This window comes from Muntiacus reevesi, chromosome 12, assembly GCF_963930625.1.
Source record: "Muntiacus reevesi chromosome 12, mMunRee1.1, whole genome shotgun sequence".
Classification (NCBI taxonomy): Eukaryota; Metazoa; Chordata; class Mammalia; order Artiodactyla; family Cervidae; genus Muntiacus; species Muntiacus reevesi.
Window position 1 is genome coordinate 62,516,474 of NC_089260.1, and position 27,911 is coordinate 62,544,384.

General features: G+C 38.4%; 1 protein-coding gene across 4 annotated transcripts in view; it reads right to left on the reverse strand.

Moving 5' to 3' along the window:
- Positions 1–27,704, reverse strand: part of TMEM65 (transmembrane protein 65) — a 45,227-nt gene extending 17,523 nt beyond the window's left edge. The window contains exons 1-2 of one of the 4 annotated variants that reach the window (XM_065902523.1): positions 26,926–27,704; positions 12,013–12,093 (exon numbers count right to left, since the gene is read on the reverse strand). In XM_065902523.1, coding sequence (XP_065758595.1) covers positions 12,013–12,093; positions 26,926–27,220 — 376 coding nt within the window. In that variant the 5' untranslated portion in view covers positions 27,221–27,704. The remainder of the gene's footprint in view (positions 1–12,012; positions 12,094–26,925) is intronic. The other 3 variants (XM_065902525.1, XM_065902524.1, XM_065902526.1) reach the window with 3 other exon arrangements.
- Positions 27,705–27,911: the final 207 nt, after the last annotated feature.

Genomic DNA, 27,911 nt, shown 5'->3' on the forward strand with positions numbered 1-27,911 from the left:
TCCCAAAGCTTTATATCCCTACATACACATCTTAACCTTAATTTTTTTCTTCTGACACACAGTAAACTATGTACACTTACATGGAAATGCACTCCAATCTAATGTTTTATTAAGCAGACTGAGTTAGAAAAACTAGTTCTTTCTGTTTCAGTGTGCGTGTGCATTACATGCATCATAATTTCTCTCTTTTTCTAAATATTTTAAAATAAGAAGACTATTGATCTAGTTGCTAAGTCGTATCTGACTCTTGCGACCCCATGAACTGTAGCCTGCCAGGGTCCTCTGTCCATGGGATTCACCAGGCAAGAATACTGGAGTGGGCTGCCATTTCCTTCTCCAAAGACTGTACATTACCACACTGTATTTTCCAACCATTTTTAGCTTAAAAAGTTCTGGTTCTACTTCCAGTACAGGCTGAATTATCCTCTATCAGACCAATCCTATACAGAACAACTATAAATAAATATTTGAGAGCTCTGGAAAATGACCAAAAAGCAGGTTGATTGTGGAGAAGAATCAACAACTACAAAGAAGAATGGAACTAAATGAGTTACCCATTTCATGAAGATTTTGGCCTAAACCAGCTCTTAAAAAAAGAAGAAAAAACCCTTCAGTCTTTCTGGCCTAAAGAAGCACTGGGCAAGGTGCAAGATAACCAAAGCCACTGCAAAGTGAGAGAAAAGAGCAGAGTCAGAAAGGAGGAGCCTTAAATTCTGATATACATTCAGTTCAAACATATGGCTTCTGTGTGAACCGCGCCTGTGCAGGGAAAACCACAAAAATCCCAGCTTAAGGTAAAATAGAAAGAAAATAAAAAGAATGAAGAGCATCACGAATGGTAAATACTGAGTAAATATAAAAGACTACTTTCTCCCTAGTAATTTAAATAAACCTGATTGTCCAAAAATTGCAACACTGCCATGTGGAGTTTATAATGTATGTAGATATAATACATTTGACATCAAAGCATAAAGGATGAAGGAGGTCCAAATGGACCAATTTGGAAATGTGATTGCAATATTTCCACAATGTATGTGACATGGTACAAGGTTCTAAGTAGAAGTAGCTCTAGGCAGTATGCAAAGTTAAAGGATACCTATTTGCAATTCCTAGAGCAATCACACATACAGACAAAATGCATCAAGGACACAGTTAAAAAGCTAAATAATGTGAAGGAGATTGCAAAAAATATTAAGTCAAAAGAATGCAGGAAATGAGAACAGAAGAAAGAAAAGAGAACCAAACAGTAAAATAGTAAACCTACATCCAACTATATCAATAATTACTTTCAATGTTAGAGGACTAAACAATCCAATTAAAAGGCAGAGGTGGTTAAAATGGACAAAAAGGCAAGACCCAACTATACGATATCTGCAAGAACTACACTTCAATAGATTAAAAGTAAATAAATGGCAAAAGACATATTATACAAACAGTAAGCTTGTGAGACTGGAGCTGCGGCAGTACTGTGCTGAGTTGCTCAGGCACATCTGACTCTTTGTGACCCCCTGGACTGTGGCTCGCCAGGCTCCTCTGTCTATGGGATTTCCCAGGCAAGAATACTGGAGTGGTTGCCATATCCTCCTCCAGGGGATCTTCCTGACCCAGGGATCAAACCTGCATCTCTTATGTCTCCTGCACTGACAGGTGGATTCTTTACTACCTGGGAAGCCCCTAAGGCTGGAGTTGTTCAGTTGCTAAGTCGTGTCCAACTCTTTGCACCCCATGGACTGCAGCACACCAGGTTTCCCTGTCCTTTACTATCTCCCAGAGTTTCCTCAAACTCATGTCAATTGAGTCAGTGATGCCTTCCAACCATCTCATCCTCTGTCACCCCTTCTCCTCCTGCCTTCTATCTTTCCCAATATCAGGGTCTTTTCCAGTGAGTCAGCTCTTCTCATCAGGTGGCCAAAGTACTGGAACTTCAGCATCAGTCCTTCAAATGAATATTCAGGATTAATTTCCTTTAGGATTGACTGGTTTGATCTCCTTGCAGTTCAAGGGATTCTGAAGAGTCTTCTCCAGCACCACATTTCTAAAGCATCAATTCTTCGGTGCTCAGCCTTTTCATGGTCCAACTCTCACATCTGTACATGACTACCAGAAAAACCACAGCTTTGACTACATGGACCTTTGTTGGCAAAAACTGGAAAGGCAATGTTAAAAACAGATAAAGTGGACTTAAAGAGTATTATCAGAACCAGGGACATTTCAAAATGTGAAGAGTCAACTCATCAAAAGGCATAATAACAATTTGCTTATGCTTAGAGTGTTCTTGCCTGGAGAATCCCAGAGATGGGGGAGCCTGGTGGGCTTCCGTCTATGGGGTCGCACAGAGTCGGACACGACTGAAGCGACTTAGCAGCAGCAGCAGTAACAAAGCTTCAAAATGCATGATGCAAAATCTGACAGAATTAAAGGGAAAATAAACATTTCTACAATCATACTTGAAGATACAAAAGCTTCTGTCTCAGCAACTGATAGAACACCAGGGGAAATTATCACTAAGAAATAGGTTATCTGAACAGCACTACCAATCATCTTCATTCAACTAATATTTAAACATCCATACTCAACAACTACAGAATGCATATTTTTTTCAAGTGCAGATGATAACATTTATCAAGAGACCATATGCTGATCCATGCTGATCCACAAAACAAGTGTTAAAAAGTTAATGATTACAACTGTAAAGAATATGTTCTCTGACCAAAATACAACTCATAATAAGATATCTAGGGAAGAAAGTGGAAATTAAGTAACATCTTTTAAATACACGGGCCAAAGAAGAAATCAAAGAGGAAATTAGAAAATACTTTTCAAATGAATCACAATGAAAATACAGTATACTGAAATTTGTCAGGACAGCTCAATGAATGCTTAGAGGAGTTTTAAATACTAATATTAAGAAGAAGAAAGGCCTAAAATAAATGATGTATGGTTCTATCTGAAAAAGCTACCAAAAAAAAGAGAGCAAGAAGTCGTAGAATGAAGGCTATAACAACAAAAACAGCTGAAATCAATGAAATAAAAAGCAAACAATAACGCAAATAGACAAAGCCAAAAGCTGATTCTTTGAAAAGATTAACAAAATGAAAAAAAACCCTTAGGTACACCAATCTAGAAAGAGAACACAAATTACTAATATCAGGAATAAAACAGGGGACATCACTACAGATTCTACAGACATTAAAATGAGAATATCACATATAACTTTATGCCAACCTAGTCAACTTAGATGAAATGAACAAATTCCTTGAAAAATACAACTTACCAAAAGATATAAGCTGAAACAAAAAATCTGAATAGCTCTATCTAGTAGCAAAATCAAATTTGTTAACAAGCACCTTTCCATAACATTCACACTAAAAAAGAAAAAACAACCCTCCAGATCCAGATGGTTTCACTAATGAGTTTTATTAAACAGTTAAAGAAAAGCAAACGCCAATCTCAGACAAACTTACAAGTTCCTTCAGAAAAACAAAAAATGAAGAAATAGTTCCTAACTCATTTTATAAGGTCAGAAGAGTACTAAAAATAAAATCAAGTCAAAAAATTACCAAAAAAAGAGAAAGCTACAGACCAATATCCTTCATGAACACAGACAGAAAAATTCTTAACAGAATGATAACTTAGTGGAAAAATAACTTAACGGAATGATAACAGAATAGAAACTGCTTTTCCAAAGTGTGTTTATTCACAATACTGGCAAAAATAACTAACATCCAGACTTCCTTATTTTTTTCTTTTTCTCAGATATTTTTCATTGTTTGAAGAAGCTGCACTTAACAGGGTTTCATATTTAGAAATATATAGGTTAGCATATTAATGGTTACATATGGAATTTAGAAAGATGGTAATGATAACCCTATATGCGAGACAGCAAAAGAGACAGCGATGTAAAGAACAGACTTTCGTACTCTGTAGGAGAAGGCAAAGGTGGGATGATTTGAGAGAATAGCATTGAAACATGTATATTACCATATGTGAAATAGATCGCCAGTCCAGGTTCCATGCATGAGACAAGGGCGCTCAGGGCCGGAACACTGGGATGACCCTGAGGAATGGGATGGGGAGGGAAGTGGGAGGGGGGTTCAGGATGGGGAACACATGTATACCCATGGCTGATTGATGTCAATGTATGGCTAAAATCACTACAATATTGTAAAGTAATTAGCCTCCAATTAAAATAAATTAATTAATTAAAAAAAGAAAAAAAAGTAACAAGAGGTATCCCTGTGGGGTTGTAACTCTTCTGTATGTTGACTCTATCAATGTCAATATTCTGCACGTGACACCATGTGATAGTTTTTACAAGACGTCACCTTTGGGGAAAGTAGGTAGCCTGTATTATTTCTTGCAATTGCATGTGAATCTGCAATTATGTCAAAATAAAAAGCTTAATTAAAATTAACAAACACGAGTATAAGAAGTTAGATGCTTTTGAAATTTGTTCTTAAAAGTCTTATGTACACAGGCAGAAAGGCAAATAAACTTTAGCTAAAAATGACTGAATTGATCTACTGATAATGAAAATCCAAACAAGACACACACACACACAAAGAAATATATAGGTTGGGACAATTATCTGTATATGTCTATGAGATAATATTTACACATACATTTTTTTTCCTTTTGATTTCACATTTAAGTCTTTACTGGCAGGAAGGTAAGTAAGACATGATAGTTTTTACAAATTGCTTGTTTATACTGCATCAAACCAAATGAAAATTATTTTAAGTAGGATTTTCTCTCCTTGAGAACATAAACATTCAATTATTTTAATGTATAAACAAATCTTTTCCTAATTAAAAGCTCCCTAGATATTAATTATAAATCCTGAAAACTATAACACTTCACATGTTTAAATATAAAAAATTTCAACACTTTCAACATTTTGTTTTGCTTCAGTAACCCAGGAAGAATAGAGAAAACAATTTAAAACATGCAATTTCACTTTTACGAAATGAAATTTTGATTTTTTAGGATGTACAAAAAATGAGGAATTCCAGTTAGTCTTCTAATTAACAAAAGCAACCAAAGACCTGTTGTAGCTTACAACATATTGTTACTAATTAATACTGAATTTTTAAAAGAAATATTTCCTTGACGAATTGGAATATTACAGTGCATCAGAATCGTCATTTAATGGTCAACTATTATTTAGGAAATATAAAACTGAGGGTCACTGCCATATAAAAGTCAAAAGAGAGTCAGAAGGAAACACAAAGTAAGGTTTTTTTCTCCTATCTCAAGAATAAAAATGTATTTAATCCAGCAGTTTTTTATATTTTGCTATATAAGTATAAATAATTACTTCATACTATATTCACTTAAAAGATGGTGGTGATGGGGGGTCAGATTAGAAAGACAAAGACAAAGAAAGAAATGAGAGACAGAGCAACGTAACAAAAACAGATGAGGAACAATTGTAGAGATTTTTTAAAAAGAGAGAGAGAGAAAATTTTTGAAAGGCGCCTCATTGAAGGCCACACAAGAAGGAAACTCTAGTTCTGGGCGAATGGAATTGCTGGGACTTGGTTTTCTTCAGTCTCTCCACTGTATTTCTTTGTTAAGTAGCCATTTTTTTTCATAATTGTATGTGTGTTAGTCACTCAGTCATGTTTAACTCTTTGTGACCCTACAAACTGTAGCCCACTAGGCTCCTCTGTGCACAGAATTCTCTAGGCAAGAATACTGGAGTGCGTTGCCATTTCCTCCACCAGAGGATCTTCCTGATCAGGTATCAAACCCATGGTCTCTTACATCTCCTGCATTGGCAGGCATGTTCTTTACCAGTAGTGCCACATGGAAGCCCTTTTTCAATACAGAAGTGCACATAAAATTGTATTCTGTAATTTTCACAAAGCATTATATGGTGAACATTTCCCCTTTTAACTCTTTAAGGCAATAATTGCATTGGTAGTATTTTATTTCATTATATGATACACAATAGTTTAATCCCCTTAACTAGGTATTTATTCTTCATTATTTTTGGCTTTGAAAATAACACTTACATAAACCTGTACCTAAATCTTTTTATGTTTCTCTGAAAATTCTTTAACATAGATTATTCCTAAGTGGCATTACTGAATCCAAAAAAGGCATAAATTTAAGGATTTCTAAAATTTTACAAAATTTCTCTCTGAAAAAGCAGGCCAAATTACTCCCATCTAGATACATTTTAATTTTTTTCATGTTACACCTTTACTATAAATATTCTTATGCTCTCAGAAAGTAGGTAAAATGTCATTAAAACAAAAGCCTTGAAAGAAATTTTCAAGCCCCAGTCAACTGCCAAGTTACTGACGAAAGACTTCAACACAATGAATAAGGAGGACAGGTTCACAGAGTTTATCGTGAAATTTAATTAACTTGCATACCCCTCCTTAATTATGTTGTCGTTGATCAGTCACTAAGTCATGCTGTGTCCTTCCTTAATTATATTTTCCCATAAAAATGTTTTAAAAAGCTTCAGTCCAATATCAATAAATGATTCTATAGTATCTTTTAGGATTGTAAGTTATTCTAGCAAGAAATATATATTAAACTGAAAATCAAAATACTTTGGTAGAAGAAAGTATAGTTTCTTTATTTTAGCCTCCACTATAAAACAATGTGTTTATAATGTGGTGGGCTTCCCTGGTGGCTCAGATGGGAAAGAATCTGCCTGCAATGCAGGAGATCTGGGTGTGATCCCTGGGTTGGGAAGGTCCCCTGGAGAAGGGAAAGGCTACCCACTCCAGTATTATGGTCTAGAGAATTCCACAGACAGAGGACCTGGCAGACTACAGTCCATGGGGTAACAAAGAATCGGACATGACCAAGTGACTTTCACATTCACTAGAAAACAAAACTACACCCCTTGACTACAGTGTGACATATTACATTATTTAATTAAAACTCAATATTTTGTAATAATCTAGGAGGGAAAAAAATCTGAAAAAGAATAGGTGTACATATAAACTGCTTAGACTTTTAACAGAACCAAAAGTTCCAATAGGTAAGGTTAAATTTACAATAAATATATAATGCATTAAAGAACACAAACTTCAGATGCAAATCATGCTGTTCAAAATAATTTAAGCAGAGCAAATCATACCAGGTGCCAAAAAAATCAAACATGCACCCAAAAGGGTTTATAAAGCTGTAACACAATATTTTTTAAAAGAAATAAATTAATATGGTTAAGCTATTGCTTAACCTACTTACAAAACCTGACATTCTGAAATGAAAATTGAAACACTTTAGAAACTGAAAAAAACTTAAATTTTTAATTTTGTAAATTTCCATTAACAGGTCTTGTCTTTTAAAATAATGGCTATTAATTATAAAACGATGTTTTAGTTTTTTAAACACATTCCTTAACTAAGACCAAAAAGAAGTATTTCAGTATGATTTTGTTATTTAGCATTTAAAAGTTTACTGCAACATGCAAAGAAATGTTTACTCAGATCATGTAATACTGTCACTCACTAAACTTCAGGGGAACATAGCATGCAACCTGGGGCTTCACTGCAGTTTACTTAAGGGAGACTAACAAATTCCTGGTCTGAGGCAGTCCAGTGGTATAACAGATGACAAGAGTTGGCCAGTACTAATGACGAGGAAGGTGATATGTGCATGCTTACTGGCTCAGTCATGTCTGACTCTTTTCGACCCCATTGACTGTAGCCCACCCAGTTCCTTTGTCCATGGGAATTCTCCAGGTAAGAATACTGGAGTGGGGTCACCATGCCCTCCTCCAGGGGATCTTCCCAACCCAGGGATCAAACCCAGTTCTCCCACACTGCAGGCAAATTCTTTACCCTCTGAGTCACCAGGGAAGCCCCGGGAAGGTGATAGAGCCTAACTGATCATCACTTTTGTTAACTTCATTAATGTTGGCTTAAGAAATAGTAAATATTGGGACTTCTCTGGTGGTCCAATGGCTAAGACTCCTTGCTCTTAATGCAGAGGATACCAGGGTTCACTCCCTGGTTGGAGAACTAGATCCCACCTGTGGCAACTAAGACCAGCATAGCCAAGTAAATAAAAATAAATCTAAAAAATAGTAAATACTAGATATACAATAATGTATTTCTCTTATATCTGTCATTTCATGGAGTTCTTTTTTTTTAGGATAATCAAACATACTATCGATCTGTGGTTGCTTTTACATGTCTAAGTTGTCTATTTAGAACAATTATATACACTGCTTAACTCAGACACTGTATTCCTTTCCTTCTTTCATGCCGAAGGAAACCAGACAAAGAAAACAATTACTACATATAATGATTTTCCTTTTTTAAAAAGGCTAAGATAGTAAACTAACAGTACAAGTTTTTTAAAAAAGTAGGTCTTACTTTTATGTTTTAGGTATAGAGACAGTACTCAGTTCAGTTCAGTTCAGTTCAGTCACTCAGTCGTGTCTGACTCTTTGCGACCCCATGAATTGCAGCACGCCAGGCCTCCCTGTCCACCGTCAACTCTCGGAGTTTACTCAAACCCATGTCCATCAAGTCGGTGATGCCATTCAACCATCTCATCCTCTGTCGTCCCCTTCTCCTCCTGCCCCCAACCCCTCCCAGCATCAGGATCTTTTCCAATGAGTCAACTCTTTTCATGAGGTAGCCAAAGTACTGGAGTTTCAGCTTCAGCATCAGTCCTTCCAATGAACACCCAGGACTGATCTCCTTTAGGATGGACTGGTTGGATCTCCTTGCAGTCCAAGGGACTCTCAAGAGTCTTCTCCAACACCATAGTTCAAAAGCATCAATTTTTCAGTGCTCAGCTTTCTTCACAGTCCTACTCTCACATCCATACACAACCACTGGAAAAATCACAGCCTTGACCAGACGGACCTTTGTTTGCAAAGTAATGTCTCTGCTTTTTAATATGCTATCTAGGTTGGTCATAACTTTCCTTCCAAGGAGTAAGTGTCTTTTAATTTCATGGCTGCAGTCACCATCTGCAGTGATTTTGGAGCCCCCCAAAATAAAGTCTGACACTGTTTCCACTGTCTCCCCATCTACTTCCCATGAAGTGATGGGACCAGATGCCATGATCTTAGTTTTCTGAATGTTGAGCTTTAAGCCAACTTTTTTATTCTCCTCTTTCACTTTCAAGAGGCTTTTTAGTTCCTCTTCACTTTCTGCCATAAGGGTGGTGTCATCTGCATATCTGAGGTTATTGTTATTTCTCCCGGCAATCTTGATTCCAGCTTGTGCTTCTCCCAGCCCAGCGTTTCTCATGATGTACACTGCATATAAGTTAAATAAGCAGGGTGACAATATACAGCCGTGACGTACTTCTTTTCCTATTTGGAACCAGTCTGTTGTTCCATGTCCAGTTCTAACTGTGAAAACATTGGTCAGGCATTAATATTCAAAACTGAAGTAAAATCGCAATTATCTAAAATACTAATACCTTTTCCAATTGCTTTTTTTCTCTTCTAAGAAATCATTCTTTTTCATATAAATCATTAAAAGAAATCCATTAAAGTTGAAAGAGTGGGGAAGAAATCAACTCATCTATTATAGTTACCAAATAAAACATTTTCTGAATGGGAAAATTACATAATTTCTGCTGGTTTCAGAACTGGATACTCTCTGTTGTTGCTGTTGTTCAGTTAGTTGTGTCTGGCTCTTTGTGACCCCATGGTCTGCAGCATGCCAGGCTTCCCTGTCATTCACTATATCTTGGAGTTTGCTCAAACTCGTGTCCATTGAGTTGGTGATCCCATCCAACCATCTCATTCTGTCGCCCCTTCTGTTCCTGCCCAATCTTTCCCAGCATCAGGGTCTTTTCCAGTAAGTCGGCTCTTTGCATCAGGTGTCCAAAGTATTGGAGCTTCAGCATCAGTCTTGCCAATGTATATTCAGGGTTGATCTCCTTTAGGACTGACAGGCTTGATTTCCTTGCTGTCCAAGGGACTCTCAAGAGTCTTTTCCAGGACCACAGTTTGAAAGCATCAATTCTTCAGCACTCAGCCCTGTTTATGGTCCAACTCTCACATTTGTACATGACTACTGGAAAAACCACAGCTTTGGCTATATGGATCTTTGTTGGCAAAGTGATGTCTCTGCTTTTTAAAACACTGTCTAGGTTTGTCATAGCCTTTCTTCTAAGGAGCAAGCATCATTTAACTTCATGGCTGCAGTCACAGTCTGCAGTGACTTTGGAACCCAAGAAAATAAAATCTGCCACTTTTTCCATTTTTTTCCCTTCTACTTGCCATGATGTGATGTGACTAGATGTGATGCCATAGCACAGAAGTCAAGATGGCAGAGTAGAAGGATGTGCATGCATCTTCTCCTGCAAGAACATCAAAATCAGATACCCCCTAGTCTAGCACTAATCTCCCCTGCTAATCCTAAAGTAATTTATTACCATGAAAAAAGCACTGAACTAAAAACCCAAAGGCCGGGACTTCCCTGGGGGTTCAGTGGTTGGAACTCCAAGCTCCCAATTCAGGGGACCCAGGTTCAATCCCTGATCGGGTAGCTAAGATCCCACAAGCTATAACTAAGAGCCCACACAATGCAACTAAGTCCCAGTGCAGCCAAATAAACAAATCAATAATAATAACAACAAACTCAAAGGCCTCCACACTAATCCCTGCTCTGATATACATATATATACATATAAAACCAGTCACCAAGCCTTGAGTACATCATAAACTATGTTTCATGTTACATAAAACAAAGATTTTAGGTCTCTGAATTCCTTCTAGCTCTAATATTCTGACTCTATATTGCTTCCTTATTGTATAAATAGTAGGATTAAAAAAATAGAGGTGTACCACATAAACATTTATGAAGAGGCACACTACAGTGAGTAGGGACATAATTAAAGACTGAGTCTCAAAAGGTGATCACTGACAGGTTAAATCCTATTAGCTATTGTTCAGTAGCACTTTACCTCCTAGTGATATCATTTGCCATTATCAATAAAATAAGTATCATTCCTTTCTCCTACACTGTCTTTAAAACAAGGATTATTTAAAAACAATCTTCAGAATAATCCAAAATTGAAATGTTTAATTTCCGCATACACACTGAGATAAAATTTTTAATTTTAGAATAACATTAGAACTGGCAAAGTAGAGCAAATTGGAAGATTTTTGCACTGCACTGATACGTTAAAATATACACAACTGTGTATGTTTGTACATACACACTACATGCCTCCCCATTTCTCAGAGGATCTTTCAGCTTAGCTTTTGCTTTTGACACTGTATATACCGTCTAAGAAACTTTTTCTTACAAAATTTCAATTGGTGCATAAAACAGTTCTTATGCCTTTCCATACATTGTGTTATACTTCTGAGGCAATTCATCTATATTAAATAGTAATAAAAAAATAAAATATGGACAGAGATATTTATTTTTATTTCTCCCTCCATCCCACGCACACACACACACTCAACACAATTCCTCCTCCTCCTCCACCACCACCACAGCATACAATGTAAGTCAGATAGCAAACTGTACAGAGACTTAATCTATAAAAAAAGTTCATGAATGGCCTTACAATGAACATACTTTCAAACTATTCAAGAATATACTCATAAAATATATTTTACTAAAGTTCAGTTACTGAAACATAGTTTCTCTTAGAATATTCTGAAGGTTTCCCTGTGTGTGGTTCCTCTGTCTTACTTTCATCCTAAAGAAATTCATCATCTTTGTTGCTTCTTATGTCTCACTTTGCTGTGGTTATTTCAACATTTAAAATATGTTATTTAAATATTAGTGATTCTGTCTTTTGTTAAGATCATAAATGTAATCTTTCAGTCAGTTAAACATGCAATTATTAGTCAATCATATCCACAGGTCTAGGGTTAGATAATAAAAATATATGTTCCAAAGACAATGGAACACTGAAACACTGATGCAAACAAACAAAAAAAGACTATCACTATAATCAAACCATTCTATTTCAAACAAGCAAGAAGTCCTGTCAAATAGATGCTCTTCCACTTGCGATAAACATCTGACAAACAATCAATACTGCAATACTGTACTGTACCAAAACTATCAGGGGTCTCTGCTGATGATACCGCCTTCGCTCGCTTCACAATGGCAATCTCAGGTTTGGGATACCTGCATGCTAAAAATATTTTTAAATCAATGTATTCAAGCAATAACACAAATATGTATAAAACTTTAGATGTATATGAAATTTTGAAGTGAAACATGCTAGTATATGGGCAGTCCTCACTTCGTACAATATTGTGGGGACATAAAAATGACGATGTAAGTGGCAAAGCAGTCTTAGTAACTGATAGGAAAAATCACCATTGTTCCGTGATTTTTAAACTTTTTTTCAAAACATTAAAAATTTCTCTTACTGGTAGTTTAAATATAAAGGGAAAGCTTTTAAATAGTAAAACTACTGACTAAAATATTTGTAACTGAAAATATTAGACACATTTAGAATTACAGTACAGTGTTTTATTCTTCGTACTCATAGATCTAGAAAAAGAACTTATGGGAACCAGCAAGGAAGCGTGGTGGGAAGGGATATTTAGGGTTTGGAATTGACAGGTACACACTGCTATATATAAAATGAAAAACTAACAAAGAACTTATAAAAAAGTGCTTTATTCTTTGTAAAATAATTAAATTATCAAAAGTTGTTTCAATAGTGCTAGCACTCTTTCTCATCATATAACTTACAACATGGAACAATCAACTTTCCTATACCTTGGTGAACTGCCACGTTCCTTTTTAAGTCTGAAATTGCTTACACTTTACCTTTCATATTTTTAATATTATGAAATAGCTCAGAGAGTTCCTTGAATGTGAAAATTTTACCAGAATCACTTCCTCTGCAAGTCTTTATCCTTTCACCACAACCTTCTCACTTTCCTCATTTATGTCCGTACGTTTGCCTTCTCTTAGCTCTTCTGGCTGAGTATCTGGAGCCTCTTGCATGGCAGCAGTTCAACAACAGTATGAATATTCCCAATGTCAGCTATTTCTTCTATAACCTCTTTTACATTTGATTAAAATATCACATCAGCGTTACCACTTCTAATTTCTTTGCTGCATTTTCACCCTTTTTTTGGTCAATTCTCTTTTGATTATCTTTTTTTTAAATGTGAAGCATGGGACAGCTGGAAGGTCAAAAATGAAAGTAATGAACTGTAACCCATTAAACAGAATAAGAATTCATGAACATATATTGATATGAATTCATAACTTGACTAGTTGATGAGGAATGGGGTATTTCATAGACTCAAAGTACCTCCCCACAAAATACTAATCACAAAAGGGAAATAGAAACTCTACAGTGGATAAATCAGACTGATACTATTTAGTACAGTGTTCAAAGGATATGGTTAACCAAGAAGTGGTTAACATCATCAGGAATAAATAAAAATCATGAGCAACTGACAGGATGGAAAAAAGAACATAAAATTACTTCTGTGATATTCTTGCCTAAGATGCTTAACTGGAAGGCATTCATGAAGAAAGAGACAAAACCAAATACTGCGACAAGGTAACTCGACTATAATCCTCAAAAGTATCGATGTCATGAAAGCCAAGAGAAAGCCTGAGAAACTGTTTCGGAAACTTTCAAATAAAGGGAAATCTAAATGCAATGCGTGGTTCTGGACTGGATCTTTTTGATGTAGGGGAATATCAATGGGGCAACTGGTGAAAACTGAAATGACATGACTGTAAGAGGGAAGGAATCTATCCATGTTACATTGTGGCTTATACAGAACAATGTTCTTGCAGGAAACATAAGCCAGCTGTAGTGGGCACTGTGATGCAGCCGATCCCCAGCTGCCTGAAGTCTTTCCCAGAGACACTCCTCAGTGACAGTCTTGTGAGGGGACTGCCTCGGTTGAAGAACGTTGCTCTTCAACTCACTCAAGGCTCTGGTAAGGATTATACTTTGAGGATTATAGATCAGTTATGTTGAAGCAGTACTTCAATTTGGTTTTGTCTCTTTCTTCAAGAATAACTAACAAGGACCTTTAAAAAAAAAAGTGCTTTATTCCTTCTTAAAAAAAAAAGTTAAGTGATCAAAAGTTGCTTCAACAGTGCTAGCACTCTGTCTCATCATGTAACTTACAGTATGGAACAAGTATCTTTCCTATGCCTTGGGGAATTGTCATACTCTTTTCTAAGTCTGAAAGAGCTTACATTTTATCTTTCATATTTTTAATAGCATGGAATAGCTCATGATATTAAAGTATTGAAGTATCCTCCTGGTGAGGATTTTAGACAGCACTCCCAATAAACTTCTTGCATGTTAAGCTCTGTCTCAAGAGACTGCTTCCCAAGGAACCTTCCCTGTGCCTGGAATGACAGGGCATCATGTCAGTAACTTATCCCAAATGATTCAAGGGGAAGAATTCAAAAAAAAAAAAAAGCTTATACTGTACTCTATGTAAAACTTTTCTATAAACTTGAGGCTGTTTCTAAGTTTTAATAAAAGTAATATAAAATTTAAAAAAAGAAGAAAGCAATATAAAATTTGAGTGGGGAAAATACAGAAAGAACAGGCTGACAAAAAGCAGAAGAAAAAAGTATGGCAGAGGGCATGGTTTACCGAAGAAATGAGACTAACCAATGAACAGCACATTCAAGGTAATGACGCGAAAGAAAAAGAGATGAGCAACAAGGAATAAATCTATTATACAGCATTTATTACTCAGTGATTGCTGCATAACTATAAAATCAGTGTTAACAATGCACACTTTCTGTAATGTCCTTAACAAACCCTTTTGAGTATTAAAAATGCTATAATAATGTTTTTGAAACCATAGGATCTTTCTCACACACAAACATAAAATTTTGCCAGCTCACAAAATATGCCACATCTTACAATACTGCTCTCGCACCTGTTTGCCTGTTTCCTTTCGAAATGCAAGCATGCCTGAGTTTATCTACATGACCTCAACTCTTTCTCACCTTATAAACAAAACGTTAGCTCTATTGTTACTCAAAATATTGCCCCCCTGGACCTGTAGCACTGAACCACTGGGAAACATAGAAACACAGAATTGTCAGAAACACAGAACTCAGGTTCAAACCCATATCTATTGAAACAGCATTTGTATTTCAGTAAGATTCCCAGATGATTTTATATGTACATTAAACTTGGTGAAGCAGGTTCTAGTTTTCACTGTGGAATACAGAGAGCTACAAAGAGCATTGCTCCCACCCTTACAGAGAAACAATGTCAAACTAAATTCAAATTTATAATTTATTTTTAAGCCTTAAGGGAACTCAAGTCACAAAACAAATAGCTGGGCCTAAATCAAAAGAGAAGAGGCCCCTGCAAGGACAGAGGAGATGTTAGCACATGTTCATCTGAGACAGATGCAACCGGACACCATAAGCAGAGGGCGGCTAGAATAGTAAGGGAACAGGTGAAGGCAGACTGATGGTCAGTGAGTCGGTGTGAAGGATTCGGGTATGAACACTCTGTGGGAGCCAGCACCTTCCTGCAGGTTCTTTCACTAGAAATCCCACCAGACACAAATGATAACAGAGGGAGCCCTAAGAAAGTTTCAGTGGTTCAGATCCAGAGGAAAGGCAAAGCTGCAGAAGGGACAGGAAACCATCTGAATCCCTTTTTCAATCTCTCCTGTGAGTCAGAGCCTTAATCTATGAAAAGGACAAAAATACTGCCCACCTTAGGGGAGGTTTTGCCTCAGACTAATTCAGTTTTAGCACTCAAAGTCCCACATTCCAGGAAAAGAAATGTTCCCCCTAGTCCTCGGGTACTTTGATTTGAAAGTGGAGTTTCAAATCATCTTCCTGATTTCTCTAAGCTTCCTACCAAAGGAAATGAAACGACATTACTTGCTAAATGGTCTGCATATTTTCTACACCATGCTGCTAAAAAGAGCATGCTTTTGCTTACCCGTGATATTACATTTTTCTCTGATAAACTAGAATTCTACATAGGACTGTAAAAAATTAGTAAACTGGTAACATATGTTTAAATTACTTTCGGACTCCTGACTGAATGGGAAAGAGATAACCTCAGTACTACTCAGGATACTGCCCAACACCCCCTGCCCTCTACGTCCAAAGTTCCCTTTAAAGAGCTGAATCCTTCTTTATGGTACTCCTTCCATTGCAGTCAACTAAAATCCAGCTTCTCTCCACATAATTCTTACGAAACTGACAAATATACCGCTCTCTTTCAAATTATTATATCCAATAAACCTTCTTTACCCCCACCACCCACCCCTCACCAGTCTTCCTCTTACTTGAACTATCTAAAGCATCAGATCATTCCCTCTTTCTTGAAATGCTCTCGTCTTCACTTAGCTTCTAGAATACACTATTCTTGTTATTTTTCCTAACTTTGTAGACATTCCTCAGTCTCTCTCTAGTTTTCATTCTTTTTAATTTCTTTATTTTTAATTAGAGGATAACTGCTTTATAATATTGTGTTGGCTTCTGCCATATATCAACATGAATTGGCCACAGGTGTATGTATGTCTCTTGATCTTCGTCTTCCCTTCCAACAAACATCACTGTTTTTCAGAGTTCTATCCTGGATCTCCTCCATCTATATACAACTGTTGACACCTACACCTACATCTTTGGCCTAAACCTCAATGAGCTCTATATTTAAGTGTATAAATACATACATACACACAAGTGCGCGCGCACACACACACACCCCTACTCTCTTGACATCTCCATTTATATTCACAGAGGTATCTAAAATTTCATATCTATTCTTTCCCCAGTCTTCTCCCTTGCAGTAAATAATAACATGTTTTACTCAATCACTATAGTCAGAAACCTAAGTCATCACTTACTATTTCCTTTCCCTTAATTTCCTTCCCATCAGCAAGTCCCATCAGGTCACTCTCAAAAGTCTATTTGGAATCTGTCTCTTCCTCTTCATTTCCTGGCTCCTAGTCTCAGCCACCAACGCTGCCAGCCTAGACCACTGGGACAGCTCCCACGTGGTCCCCCAGCTCGTGCCTCGCGCCCTCCAATGTGCAGCAGCAGTGTGCTCAGTCACTCAGCGTGTCTGACTGCAACCCTGGCAGCCAGAGGGCTCTTTAGATACCATTACTCCATTCCTGTTTAAATGGCCTTCATATGGTTCACCCAGAAAGGTCCTGACTAATCTGGCTTCTGCCTACAACATCTCATCCCATACCCTTTGTTCATTAAGTTCCACTCATATTTGCCTTCTTTCAATTTCTACAACACTCCAGGTCCCTTCCTTGATACTTGCTTTTCCTTCTGAGAATGCTCTTTCTTTATGTCTGAATGAATGGCTTCTTATCAATCCTTTATTTTCAGTTTAAATATTACCTAAACAAAAGCCTTCCTAGATCACCTTTAAGTAAAGGTCCTTCTGTTTATATGTCTAATAGCACACACTATCTATAATTATTTTATTATTTATTTCTCATATCTTTCCGCTCTCAAAAATGTAAGTTTCATGAGAATATTTTCCTGAATTAATTCTCTGACACACCCCCAATATCCAGTACCATGTTTATGATATGGTAGGAGATTAACAAATATTTGTTACATAAATAAATTTTCAAAGTTTAGGAAGGTTTTCTTTGAACAGTATGCTAGGTATGTTTTTTAAAAGCTCATTCAAAAATCTAAAGGAAAATTACAGTAGAAGTTGAAAGTTAAGAGATTTATTATGACAGTTGGAAGTCCCAGATACCAGTTTTTTGACTTTTTCAAAATCCTCCCACAATTTACAAACTTTTTGCACATTGACTTTGCTTTGATTTCCCTTATTTTAAAACTAACAATGCCATATTTGCTTTTGTATTGAATGGGTATATTATGCAAACATATAAAAAGTAGACTAAGTTATGTTACCAGCACAAGCATTTGAATTGTTATCTTTTTTCCAGCATGTTAAAAATCCCAGATATGAATATCTGTTGTCATTGTTGTTTAGTCCCTAAGTCATGTCCAACTCTTTTGTGACACCGTGGACTGTTGCCTGCCAGGTTCCTCTGTCCATGGGATTTCCCAGGCAAAAATACTGGTGTGGGTTGCCATCTCCTTCTCCAGGGGATCTTCCCAACCAAGGGATCAAAACCGGGTCTCTTGCATTGCGGGTGGATTCTTTACCCACCAGGAAATCCCTGTGAATATCTAAAAAGGTGCAATAATAAAAACAGGGATTTTATGAGTCAAACAAAGCTAAGCTAAAAACTCTACTCTGCCACACAGGTTTAAGGATCTTGGGCAAGCTCCTCTTAGCCTCAGCATCTTAATCCAGAGAATGGAGATAATTCGTTCTCTCTCCAAGAGAAGTAAACAGAATAATTACATGAAAACTCACTTAATTAGCTCAGTACGTCTACAACAAACATTCAGTAACTGCTAAGTAATGTAATGAAAATAGTGTTAGAAGCAGCAATAGGGGAGCAGTGGGATGTCTACTATAAAATATAATAACCATTATACAACAGAAATTCAGAAGCTATATTACAAAAATATCACGCTATTTTTAAAATCACAGAAGTTTTAATAACCTAGTGCCCTAAATAATCTATACTAAGACTCAGAAAGAAGACTAAGACTCAGAAGAAAATCTAAATTAAGCCAAGTAAAGAACATCTTCTAACTTCAGCTAAGTATCTTTTAGATTTACAACAATCCTTTGAATGACCATAATTGTAATGTTAGCACAAATACGAAATCTTCAGTGTGAGATCTGAAGAATCAAAGATCAGTAACAATGTGAAGGCACAATGGGCTAGCTGGAAAGACAGGAGAGAGTAGTGGTCTGTGACACTGAAATATCTATCAAGATTTCTACAGTGAGGTAAGTTAGAAGGAGAAAAACAAATAATGTATATTAACACATATATACATGGAATCTAGAAAGAGGCTACTGATGAAATTATTTGCAGGGCAGCAATGGGAACACAGACATAGAGAATAGACTTGTGGATACAAGGGGTGAGGGTGGGGAAGGAGAGGGTAGGATGGATGGAGACAATAACATAGAAACCTACATTACCGTATGTAAAATAAACAGCCAATGGTAATCTGTTGTGTGACTCAGGGAACTCAAACTGAGCGAGAGGCGTGGGGTGAGGAGGGAGGCGGGAGAGAGGCTCAAGGGTGGGGGACATAAGTAGACCTGTGGCTGATTCAGGTTGGTGAAGCATTTATCCTTCAAGCAAAAAATAAATTTTAAAAAAAGATGAAACCCTACTGAAAAACTTAAGGGTGAAGAGAGAGAGAGAAAATGAAAGAAAAATAATAAGAAGAAGAAAACACCATGGAATAGTGACAAAAAAGCAGACATTAGAAACCGTAACAGAGATGCCAAGAAGCAGACCTCCTTCCGTAGCAGAAAAGTTTACGACAACCACAAGGGATGAATGAGAATATAGTAGCATCGTCTGAGGGCACTGGAGATAGGATGGGAGAGTGGCACAAGAAATCCAACACCTTTCACCAGCACTATGACACGGTCTGAAAAGCATGCCAACTGAAACAGCACAGTGTTCTGGAGGTACTGAATGTGATGACTAGTACATCTACAAATAGAAGTAGCCCCAAAGAGAATCACTGTATTAAAATACAGTAAACAAAAACTCTGACATCTGGTAGAAACAAAACTATGCCCAATATACTTTACTAAGGCAGAGAAAAATGCAGTATGTTCAGATATGTTGCCATCAAAAATAGTCAAAGTAAACATTTCAGAGGTTAAGAGACAAGACATTTTGCTACCTGCAAAGTCCTTTGTGTAGAAGAGTCTCTCATTTACCAGATGCTTTCAGGTAACTACATTATTATATTTTAACAAGTAACTACTTGCTTTCATGTGGTTATTTTCATTAACTTAGAGCAGACATAAACCTATGAGTCAAGGACAAGGCTAGAGTTTCGCTAATTAATTCGGCTGACTAGCAAAATGCTAATAAACTCTGCACTCAGGAATTTAGCCCCTATTTGTTCCAGTTAGCTTTATACTCTCACATACCAAAGAAAACCAGAAGAGTATAGTTACGCAAACTCATCACTGTTTTTAGAAAAACTAAAACAATCACCATTAATAGTGGTTCAATAACAGATCATCCCTAACTTTCAAGTTCATCCATTATTGTTAGTTCTGCCTGACCCTTTGGATGACCCTATAACATTGCAGACTTTATATTATTTTGATTTCCCTATCTACAAATTTGTTTATAAAAATTTACTTGTCACAATTACTATAAAAAGTAAGCAAATAGTCACTACTGAGAGGACCACCACCAAATTACTAGTGAATTCTACTATAGCAGTGTTTGACTTATCTGGAAGCCCTATTTTCTAAGTGTCTAACTCAGAATTTAGTTAAGAACTTAGAAGTGAAAGGACATCACAATCAAGGAAAACAGCTATTGCAGAGCTCATTTATAATAATGAGGTGAAGAGCGTGACAGTGAACATGTGCTCAGCCGCTCAGTCAGGCCTGACTCTCTGTGACTCCACATACTGTAGCCCACCAGGCTCCTCTATGGAATTTCCAAGCAAGAAGACTGAAGTGGTTGCCATTCCCTAGTCCAGGGAATCTTCCCAACCTAGGGATCAAACCCACATCTCTTGAGTCTCCTGCACTGCAGGCAGATTCTTTACCACTGATCCACCTGGGAAGCCCCAAAGAGTATGATAGAGAGGTGAGGAATTACTCTTCTGTCCTTATCCAGAGAAAAATAAATGTAAAATGAAGGAAATGAGCTAGAAGCAAAGAGAATATACTGAAAATAGCAAGTATCAATGGGTGATAAGAAAAGGGGAGAGACAGGGACAAAGACTGAAGAAAAATCGTCTTTTCTATTTATATATTTATATGAAATACAGCATTTCATATGAAGCAACGGCTGTCGATCAGACTGGTTTTATTTTGCTAAATTCCTCCCCTTCCTCCTGTTCAATGTCTCCTCCAGGGACAGTTGGCAATATCTAGAGACATTTTTGGTTCACAAAACTTGGGGTGAGGAGGGTGGAGGGGGCTATTGGCATCTAGTGGCTAGAAGACAGGGAAGCTGCTAAATATCCTATGTGAAGGACAACCCCCACAACAAAGAATTATTCAGTCCAAAATGTCAATACTGCCAACGTTGAGAAATTCTGATATAGATGAAAGGTCTTATACATCTGTATCTCTCTCTATATATATATTAATCAATATATTAATATACATCAATCAAAGGAATCACTGTCACTACACTGGCACTCAGAATGTTCAAAAGTCTTAAACAAAAATTCAATGTTACTGGTGTGCATTAATAAAGAACGATACAAAATTTCTAACAGAAACGATTAATTTTTACATGTACTGAGAAAAAGGAACAGACTACAGTTATCAGTTATGGTTACTACACAGTTCAGTTCAGTTCAGTCGCTCAGTCGTATCCAACTCTTTGTGACCCCATGAATCACAACACACCAGGCCTCCCCGTCCATCACCAACTCCTGAAGTTTACTCAAACTCATGTCCATCGAGTCGGTGATGCCATCCAGCCATCTCATCCTCTGTTGTCCCCTTCTCCTCCTGCCCCCAATCCCTCCCAGCATATCCCCTCCTAATTTTCCTTCCCTTGAATCTACATTGGCCTTAGCAATCTGCTTGATCAATAGCATGCAGCAGAAATGACATTTGGGGGCTTCCAAGGCTAGGTCATAAATCTGTGGTTGGCTGAATAATATTATCCCCCACCATATGTCCACATTCTAATCCTTCAACCTGTGTTCACAGGAGACTTTGCAGATGTGACTAAGTTAAGGATTTTGAGAGAGAAAGACTATCCTGAATAACCCAGGTCAGTGCTAAATGTAATCACAAGGGCCCTTATAAGCAAAAGGTAAAAAGGTCAATGATGTGGCCGCTGAAGCAGAGATTATTGTGAGCAGGAAGAACACGTGCCCAAAACTGGACAAAACCAGGACCAGGTTCTCCACTAGGGCCTCCAGGAGGACAGAGCATCGGGTAATCCTCTTATTTTAGCCCCTTAAGTCTAATTTTGGCCTTCAGACTTCCAGAACTCTAACAGAATGAATTTGTGTCCTTTTAAGCCACTATATTTGTGGTAATTTGTTACAGCAGCAATAGGAAACTGATACAAAGTCTTGCCACTTCTACTCAGCTCTCTTGGAACATTTTCTCTGGGAGTCCTGATTCATTTTAAGACTGTCATGCTGGTGAAATCAAACTCGTCTACACTGGTCAGTAGTTCCATTTGAGCCCAAACTCCCAGTCATGTCCAACAAAGTGCCAGACAACTGAGTGAAGCCATCTTGGGTCCTGTAACTAGCTCATCTGCCAGCTGTTTACTATGTGACCCCCACAGATACTGCATGAAAGAGACAAATCACCCAGTTGAGTCCTGCCTATATTCCTAATCCATAAAACCATGAGATATAATGCAATGGTCACTGTTTTATGTCACAAATAACTCTAGAGCTCAAGTTATATGCTAAATGATGATTAAAGATGGTTAATTGAATATATCCATTTTACAATGGAAGGAAACCTATTTAGGTTATCTGTTTTCTAGGCAGAAAACCTAGTTATGGGGCTACTCTAATATGCTCATTAACTCTAAAACTATTTGTAATTAAGGTTGTTGGAATATACTGCTATAATCAGGTTTCTTCCACACTGGAAAAATAACTGATTGTAACAAAGCTTCATTTACTTATCCAGGGCCAAGATATAGAAGTTCCCAGCTTATTAGAAATGACTCACTCCTCTTGATTCAATCCACATTTCATATTCTCATCTGTTCTCCTCTTGGAGTTCCGGTTGTTCTTTTACTTTCTTTTACTGTTTCAACTAAGGCACTGAAATATCTTTATTCACAAATGTTAAACTGGAGTATGAAATGTTTTCTTGCCCTCTTTCTTATTCTCTCTGAGCAAAAGCCAAGATTATCTTCAATTCATCCCAGAGGCCAACAGCTTAACAGCTTTGCTATTTTCTTATATAATCCTATACAAAGGGTTGACAAAAATGGGAATACTCTTGTTAAGAGTCCAAGATCCCTAGTGGATTTGAACTCCAGCAAAAGTCATATTTATTTTTATGTATTCTAAGTATGCTATATGGCAAGTTCTCAAAACAAAACTCCTTATCATACCTTAAGTAAATAATCACAAAGGTGGAGAACTACAAGATTAACTTTAGAATCATATGAGTTATCTATATGAATGCAGATAAGTGGTTAAAAAAACTTTTTTAAAACATATACAATTACCACTTATACAGAGAAACAAAAAAGTGCAAGTTGATTAGGATCTAAGATTGATTAAAAAAAACACTGCCCTGTTCCCCTCAAAACATCCTTTATTTGTATACATACATATATATATATATAAAATCTCATTTTTAAAATAAGTACACATTAAAAAAAAAATATTTCCTAAGAAGCTCCTTTTTTCAAATCACATCTTTCTTTGTGCCTCCCCAAAAGCCAGCTCTTACTTTTCTGTGTAATTCTCCAATGATCATTAATTACAACAAGTTAATAAGCATGCAAGGCAGCCTCCAAGATGACCCCAATTATTTCCACCTCCTGGTATTCACATCCTATATAGGATCTTTCCACAATGTACGACTAGGGCAAAAAAGGATGGACTAGCTCTTCTAAGACTGGGTTATGAATTACTGTGGCTTCCAGCTTAGGTCTCTCTCTAATCACTCATTCTGGAAGAAGCCAGCTGCCATGTCTTGAAACAGACAGACAGTACTATGGAGACACCCATGTGGCAAGGAACTGAGACTTCTGGCCAACAGCTATGTGAGTGAGTATTCTTGGAACTGGTTCTTCCAGCCCCAGTCAAGACTTCAGATGATGCAGCCCCAGCTGAAAACTTGATTAACACTTCATGAGAGACCTTGAGCCAGAAATAACCCCATAAGCTGCCTCAGGACTCCTAATCCTCAGAAACCATGTGAAATACATATTTGTTTTAAGCCACTATGTTTTGAGGTAATTTGTTGTATAGCGATGTATAACTAACACAGTGAATCCTGCTCATTCTTGAAAAACCAAATTGATATTTTAAACGTTTTTAAAAATAATTACAAATAGAAATAGTAATTGCAGAAATTTGAAAACAAATTTGGTTTAAAAAGCTCAGATAAAATTAAAAGGCAATAGTAGTAATAACAGCACAACAATGTACTGTCAGAAGAATATGGACTCTTACTGGAATAAAGCAGGTTGAACAGATAAGTTGAGAACATAGCATCTACTTTTTTAAAACTAGGGAGGAAATCAGTTTGTAATTTAAAAATCACAATATCTTACTTAACAGTAACAAGACATCCCACAAAGTCTGTTTTATCTATTACAAATTGATTCTAAGGCTTTATCTTGCCACAGACTGTATCAAATGCCTACTGATAAACACATAAGAAAGATAAGGACAAATGTGACAAATTTCACCAGTAGACCCCACTTCCATTTCAAAGCACATTTCCTGTAGTGTTTCCACACCGAATCCAAAACACTACATTAGATCATGCAAGCACACGCTTTCCAAGAACATATAAGATTTCCTATTATAAGAAACAGCTCTTTTAATGATTTATTTCATTAGAAAGTGCACTTAGTACACACACATTTAAAACACAGGCTGAGTATTTAAAAACACTCAAAAACCAACAATAAAAGAAAAACATGACAATTTTTCATTTGATTGAGGAAAAAATTTATTTCAGCAATGGATTGAGCTGTATGCATTCTTGACATAAGAAATCTCTTTACCTTAGATGGTTAATGAATAGGGTAATTTACTAGTTATGATCCCAGTTATCTCCCTCAAAACTATATGCACTGACTGATATTGAAAACTGTATTAGTATTAAGACTATATTAAAAATTAAAGCATCATCATCAATAAATGTCACGAATCAACGGATACTAATTTAGTCATCAACATTGGTAAAATTAGTTGACTTAAACTTTACAATTGTTTAGCTTATAAGTCAAATAAGCATTTGACTACTGCATTGTTTCCTATATCCTTGCTTGTTTATCTTGAACAAACACAATTTATGAGACTGACACGCTGCCCACTGCGCTAAGAAGGCGCTAACAAACAATTTAAATTGCCAATTTCTCTCTCATGTAACTTACATATTATTAAGTTTGGCACTAACTGATCTCTACTGACTGAAATTTATAGGTCCTTTCCAGAATATTTAAAACCATGTTAAATTTTAAAGCATTATCTTCACTGGAAAATGTAGCATTCCTACCACAATACTATTGGCATGTGCTACGACAATAAGGTATAAGGTAAAATTTATCCATGTGTATCACAGTACATGCTTTTCATGAACTGTCATAAAGTCATATTAAGAAGGCCCTCCAACCTTGAAACAATGTTAATGCAGAATTTCTAAGAAATTACTTAGAAAAGGCCAAATGTGCATTCAAACAGTCTTGTCCATGGAGAAAGATTCCTAAAATTAATGCTCTGGCATGGATGTCTTTACAGTTTTTTCCAATGGTCACATTTTCGGAAATGATTATTTTAAAACCACACACTGAATGCACATATAGCTTACAGATATGCTAATATCTGATTATGACTTCATATAGTATCATGATTACATATTGAGTAATCGAATTGATTGGGATGTCACATTTTTCCTATAGAAGCACTGTGGGTAGACAAGGTCTGGAATGATCCAATACCATAAATTGTTCCACAATTCCCTGAACTGAGGAAAATAAAGCAGTTAAAAGGCCCAACAAAAAGTTTCTGAAAAAGTAGTATAGAAAAATCATGCTTATGAGGCACATAATTCTTTTCTTTATTCTTATCCACAGATCAAAGAAGCACTTTCAAGTGGTTCTGGCAAATGAAACGTCTTTTTCCAAATAAATGGGCTCTTAATGTAAGGAATCTATGGAATGTTTATTTACCTACCAACCCTGAAGGAAGGGAGATGTAAACTTAGGGGGAAAAAACCACAACTTTCAAACACACCAGAATGTAATATAAAATAGCAGCAATGTATTTTGTCTGTATTAAGGTATTTAAATGGCAAAGGTATTTTAAGAATGAATGATTGATCACTGACTGGTCCCTTTCACCTCTTCTGGTTTTCTGACTTTTTAGCTTTTTCACTTGGACTCAAACTCTAACCTACCAGCATTCTGCACTGGTTTTAAAAATATCCTCTTTTAACATGTTAGCTTAAAAATAGCTTTGTTTTCACCATTCTAGATTATTTTTTAGCATAAGTCTGCTTTTTATTGTAGAGTCACAGATTTCCAGAAAAAAATATCTTCCTATCTACTGCATCCTTTCATCCTCTGGGGAAACAACAGAAAAGGGAGTTTAACTTGGGCAGCACCAAACCTATGACGGACTGACTTGCCAGTCTGTATGTGCTGTTGCTGGTCTACTCCACTCTTTCCATTTCCCAGGAAAATGTTTCCTTCGGCTGTTCAGATGAATCCAACTGGAGGTGTGTGCAAACTGGCAGCTGAGAGTATCTCTGCCTTAAGAAGCAACATCCCTTCTTTCGAACCCACACGTCTTTTGATAACCATTCAACAAAGTTTCCTCCTGCCTGTCGGCTTAGCCACCTGCACGGCTGCACGTTCCCAGGAAAAGCAGCACGAGCTAGGGGACAGGAGGACCGGGGTGGGGGGCGGTGAACACGGCAAATCTAAAGAAAATCGGGTCCTCGTCGGTTGGTAACTGGGGCTGAGCTCCGATTCTGAGGCTGGGGAAGAACCAGCCAAGCGTTGGCCCCGGCTGCCTGGCACTATCCGCGCCTGACCTACCAGCCCCGAGGGCACTCAGGAGGCGGAAAGTTCCCCTCCTCCAAAGTCCCAGGCACAAGGCCAGGAAGGCGAGGGGAGCGGCGGCCAGGGTCTCAGGCCGAGATGCGGGCGGGGGAAGGGAGGGCGCCGGGCCCCCGGGATCGTCCGCCTCGGGTCCCCCTTACCTTGGGCGATGGCGATGGACTCGAAGCGATGCAGCTCCTTAAGCAGGCAGCTCCTCTCGCTGGAGTGCAGGCTGTAGATGAAGTCGCGCGCGCCCTGCGCCGTGTTCAGCGCCTCCATGGGCTCCTTCTTGGGGTGGGTGCCCAGCGCCCGGGGGCCGCCCGGGGCCGCGAGCGCCAGCAGCCCCCGCCCGCAGCAGCACCAGGAGGGCGGGCGGGGCGCGGCGGCGACGGCGGCCGGGCCCGGCCTCAGGCTGCGCGCGGTCCGGCTCCTCAGCAGCGGCAGCAGCCGGGACATGGCGGGCTGAGGAGCGGGGACCCGGCGGCAGTCCGGGAGGGCGATTTCTGACGAGGTCGCGGGAAAGAAGGAGCTGGCCTCAGCCCGACCCCGCCCCGACGTCCTCCCGACAGGCGGCCGAGGCGCCGGGCACCATGCACTTCCCGGGCCCGCGCGGCAGGAGCCTGCTCTTGCGTCCTCCTTCCCTTCCCCGAAGGCCCGCGGCGCCTCCGGTCCCTCCCGACGACGAAAACTTTCTCTGAGGCGGCCGGGCCGGGAGAGCGCTCCGGGAGAAGACTGGCTGGCGGGCGGAGGGCGGCGCGGGCGGGCGCCTCCCAGCCGACCCGGAGCAGCGCGGGCGGGCGGGCGGGCGGGTTCGGCAAGGGTTTGCGTCTGTCAGTCTTATCTTCCACAGGGATGAGTCAGCCACGCGCCGCCCTTCTCCGGCACCGCCCTCCCTTACCGCCGGTTTTCCCACCCTCTGGCCGGCGCTAGTCCTCACGCCTCACGTCTGCCTCAAAGCAGCAGCGCTCTCGGGCCCCAGCCGCCGCCGCTACCCCTAGCGGCAGGGTAAGGGGTAACGGGGCGGGGCGAGGGAAAGGGGCGGGTAGGGGGCGGTGCCGCGCAGGCGCAGTGCGCAGGCTTGCGGGCCGAGCGCGCTCTCCCGCATGAGGCCAGTGCACGCGCGTCCTCCCGCCCTCCGGTGTGTGAA